We start from the raw sequence: 4,917 nt of genomic DNA on the forward strand, positions 1-4,917 counted from the left end.
GTAGTAAATATTGTCTGATGAATATTGAGGTGCCTGTAATGAAATTAATGTTTCTACATACTGAGTAAGTTACAAATAAGGTAAATCACAGGTCAGTCCAAAATTAAACATATTTCTATCGTAAAATTTAAGTTTTTTGTATGTTTGAAAACATATGCACACTTGTAGAAGAAAGTGTGCCATTGATCGGTTGAAGTTCAATTAAATGTGATTTATGTAATATTCATTCTCAGTACTTTGGAATAAGTTACAACAAAATAAATATACTGCCTCAACTAAATTTAATGCGTTGAAAATGACTGAATTTATCGATGAAGCATAATTGCTGAAAAGGCAAACTTGTTTAATTAGTGTGTTTCTGACAATTATTTACATCCTAAAAAACAAGAAGAGATTATTGAGATTTCTTGGCCAGTTATCGCAGTGATATATAATATAATTTATGCAGTCCTGATACAGAGTTAAACGTCACAACTGGCAGTAGGTGCATAAATTATCAATACCGCGTAAGCAAACAGGGTAACGGCTCATTTAAAATAAAATACAATTTCATACATTATGAAATGTAATTACAAAATAATTAGCAGCTATAATGCTTAAGATATCTGATAAGATGAAATTAGGTCTCATACTGAAATCGACACATAGATAAAACATTGCCTGTAACACTGCACAGCTGACAGAGTTATCGTTCGTTATCCGTTAGGGTCCCCGTAAGAAATACTCTTCCGGCCAGGACGATAGCAATAGACCGTGGCTATTTATAGCCACCGTATAAAAAGTCCGAAAGGTGTTATGACCTTGAGACTAAGGAATGAAAAATTTCTCTTTTTTGTGTTTATTTGCAATGCTTTTCATTCATTTTTCTATGTCGCATTTACTTAACATCAAGCAGCTTTTTCAGATGATTTAAAGATGTGAAAAATTATGTTTTTGGGAAATACTAAAAAATTTGCAATAATAAAATTTTTAAATGTTTTATGAAGTGTTATATTATTTTATGTGTCTGAAGGAAATATCGTTCATATGACAAAACAAATTCTTTCAATTTGTTAATAGTTAACATTTTAAAAATTATTTTACAAAAACACAAAAAAAGCATTTAAAAATACCTATGATATCAGTATCATCATTTTAATATTTGATAAGTATATGTTTTATGGTCTCATAATTGGAATAAACTATGGGTGTACAGAGCCATCATAAATCATTTGCATTTTTACGGCAGTTTTTTGTTATGCAATTGACTTAGACAGCGTCATTTATGTGAAAGTCTTATCTTTAAATAGAGTAATGAAGCAAATAATCAAAGCCCAGTAATGTCATTTACTAAAATACGCCACATATATCTTTAACAACTGTTAAAAAGCAATATGTCTTTCTTTCAACAAATTAATAAGTTATAAGCAAAAACTAAAATAAATTCACTAATTTACTTTAAATGTACGTCAGCTAAAAGAAACAGCAGAATCGTTTCCTATCGTAATTATAGTCTAGCATTATCATGATGATTTCTTGCAGTCCGTGGTTTTTTTTTTAAGATCGGTGTAGGTTTCGACCAATAGATAAACGGGGTGAGTAGATTTCAGTTCTGCCAGTGTCTATGGAAATATGAATTAACAAAAGGTTTTCGTAAAAAAAATAGAGTAAAACATTCTTAGTACATGTAAATATTGCATGATTATATTCTTAAAAGTAAATTTAATGAATTCAGATATACACACATGAATACATCGTACAATCTGTTGATGATTATTGATTTTACATATTTTCTAAACAGTGCTAAAGAACCATATACTTTATTAAAAGGAGCAAAAACATAAAAAATAAATTTCAATGGGAAATCATCAATTTATAAATATCAATAGAAAATATTGGCCACTTGAAAATATAACATTGTAGATATTTACCTTTGATGCCAGGCCTGTAGAATAAATGTTTTCGCTGCAAATGGGTTTTGAATTCAATCCAATAACCTCGTAATAATGTATAATTTGATAATAAAAATTAATATAAAAACAGAACAATGTCGAAAGAAAACAATCTTACAATGTATCTACTTTTCAATTCCTGATTTGTTTTTGTCCAAAACTCAAGCTATTTCAAATATTTTATTTTCTTTACATTGCCCTTGCCGTATTCACACACAAACAAATTGTCATTGTTATCCACGCATATGCCCCAGGGATCCTTCAGATCACAGTTATCAATGTAACGGAGAAACTGTCCATTCTGATCAAGAATGTGGATACAATGATTGTCACCGTCAGCAGTCAGGATTCGACTCTGACTGTCTGTTGCGATACCATAGGGTTTAAATGGTATGTTCTTGGTAGATGAGGGATGACCAGTGTATTTCCAACTGAGTTTTCCGTCCTGATTAACCACCACTACTGCACAAGCCTTATAGTCAGCTACACAGATGTCATGGTTTCTGTTCTCTGTGATGTATCTAATTTTATCTTTCCTCGAGTATATAGGTTTCCCTTTATCATCAAATTGAATTGTTTGTTTCTCTGTAGATCCTGAGTAACGGACAATTTTGGATTGGGTTTCATTGTCACAGTACATAATAACCAGGAGATCACCAGTAGAGGTGACACACAGTTGACAAGGCTTCCATCCATGTAATCTGATCAACTCTTCTGTCTGACCATTCTGCACTTTATTTACTGTCCCTGCTGTCCCATCCGAGTACAGTAGATCCCCAGTAACGTCTACAGCAATATCAAAAGGCCGTTCTCTTGATTTTGTAAAAATTGTCTGTTGGAGTAAACCATAAATATTGAAGCATTTGATATCATTGGTCCGTCCACTAGTCCATATCTTGTCATCGTTCATATAGGCAACTCTGCGTAGATTTTTATACCCAGTCTGTATTGTGGTAACAAGCTCTGGTTCATCCAGTCGTTCTTTCACCAAAATGTTGGACTGGTTAAGTGAAAAAACATTTTCTTCTGTGGCAGTAGATAATGGGGAGATCTGTTCAAACAAACTATACAGATTCTCACAACCTATTGGTTTTAGAATGAATGTTGGCATTGTAACCTTAACTTTGGGTGGAAGCTTGCTGAACTCTCTGATCTTAGAGCTGTACTTAATGGTTGGGGCCAATTCAGTGGAGTTCTTAATTTCTTTAATAGCAAGTAATGTTTGTTTTATGAGAGACTGTATCTGTTTGATTTCATCCAAGTGTTTCTGTAAAATGTCTCTGTGTTTCTCTTTTATCTCGCTGATTTCAGTTTTCATATTGTTGATAACAATGTCGATTTCTCTGTGCCATTGCTCTCCTTGTTTGGACATTGTTGTTGTAAGTTTTTCATATCCTCCATCTAGGTTGGCAAGCTGATTTTCCAAGTCAAAGACAAGTTTCTCATATTTAGGAGAAATTTGGTTTTCATACTCTTTTGTATCTTTTTCAATAATGTCTTTCTTTGTCATGTAAACCTCTGTGACTTCTACAAAGCTATGTCCCTTGTGCTGATCAGATGCCATACAGGAAGAGCAGACAAAGCTGCCGCATTCCCTGCATTGCAATTCGCAGTTTTTCTGTGGATGTTTACCACAATTCGGATAAATGAGGGTCGATCTTCGTTCCTGAAAAGGGACAATTTTATGTTTGTCATATCCATCTGAGATGTGATCTACTACACAGGGCTTGCAGAGGTTGACATGACAAAAGTCACAGTAGCTGTGTACTATGGCGGTCTCACAAAGGTCACATCGGTGCACATCCTGGGCACTAGTACGGGGATCCATGATTTTTCTACAAATAGATAACAAATATTTCTACTATATATGTAAAACACATGTATCAACAGCCATTTTCATGTATTTTTTTCAAATCTTCACAATGTCTAAAATCTTTATTTTGTATATGTATAAGTATGAACATGGACGCCATGTTATCAATCTACTATTCCTTTTATCTTTCTCATGAAGACTGGTACGAATGTAATCATATAAAATGTTCTTTTCAGAAGTGAAAGTAGAAATATACATTTATTTTAATACCTAAGCTTTAATTATTTCTATTTTAGGCCTAATTAAAATATATATTTCATTAGCCCTACATCTAAAAATGTTTTATTTGATAGATTAATCTAACAGATGTTGAAAAGGGGTACATACCGTGATTATTCTTCTACATTGTATTCTTAAATGGCCGAGCTTTTGTGGAATGCGGTCACCTGACAGCTTTAACTTATTTAGAGTTACTCCCCGTGCTCTGTACTTGGGTAAACGTGAAATGGAAATTGCAATTAAAATTGCTCTTCTATGCAAGACTACGAATGTGTTAACATTCTATAGAAATGATTTGATATATACTCGTTTTTTTCGGGGGGGGGGGGGGGGTCCCGTCAAGCACATTTCTTCATCCTAACTACAGATAGTATGCATAAAAATGATAAATTAAGTTACATGTGTACTTCTATAGCTAGGCCTATCCATATACTTCAATGCGAAAACAAGCAAGATGGACCATATCAACGGTGATTTGTATACAAAGCATACAAGCATGCAAGTATATTTCACTGGGCCAGGTCGGAAGCAAATTGAAAGTGTGTGTGGGGGAGAGGGGGGGGGGGCGGCTAGACTAATCCTCAGAAATATTGACAAGCAAAATAAGTATTCCTTTTAAAGGAATGATCGGCAATAATGATATATTGATAGCTAGAAGCAATCAAAATGATTATTTGATGTAAAATAATTAAAAAAGCCCCAGTAGTACTGTATTTTTACAGATTATAGAATATTTTGAATATGAACACCATCATTTCATCATTACAAACCGTCGACAAATTTAATTTTGAAATAAATTTGGGGAAAGCCGTTCGTAAGCTCCTTAATTGTCTAGTTTTATATTTTTAACGTAATTATAAAAATATTAATGTATCTTCTTCATAAATTTATGAA

At 33.0% G+C, this 4,917-nt stretch overlaps 1 protein-coding gene across 1 annotated transcript; it reads right to left on the reverse strand.

The window, feature by feature from the left end:
• Positions 1-1,922: 1,922 nt before the first annotated feature.
• Positions 1,923-4,192, reverse strand: LOC109620202 (E3 ubiquitin-protein ligase TRIM71). Its single transcript, XM_034449271.2, has 2 exons — positions 4,132-4,192; positions 1,923-3,766 (listed from the first exon to the last, which is right to left on the reverse strand). The coding sequence occupies exon 2, from the start codon at positions 3,757-3,759 to the stop codon at positions 2,098-2,100; it is 1,662 nt and encodes a 553-aa protein (XP_034305162.2). The 5' UTR covers positions 3,760-3,766; positions 4,132-4,192; the 3' UTR covers positions 1,923-2,097.
• Positions 4,193-4,917: the final 725 nt, after the last annotated feature.

Source organism: Magallana gigas, chromosome 4, assembly GCF_963853765.1.
Source record: "Magallana gigas chromosome 4, xbMagGiga1.1, whole genome shotgun sequence".
Classification (NCBI taxonomy): Eukaryota; Metazoa; Mollusca; class Bivalvia; order Ostreida; family Ostreidae; genus Magallana; species Magallana gigas.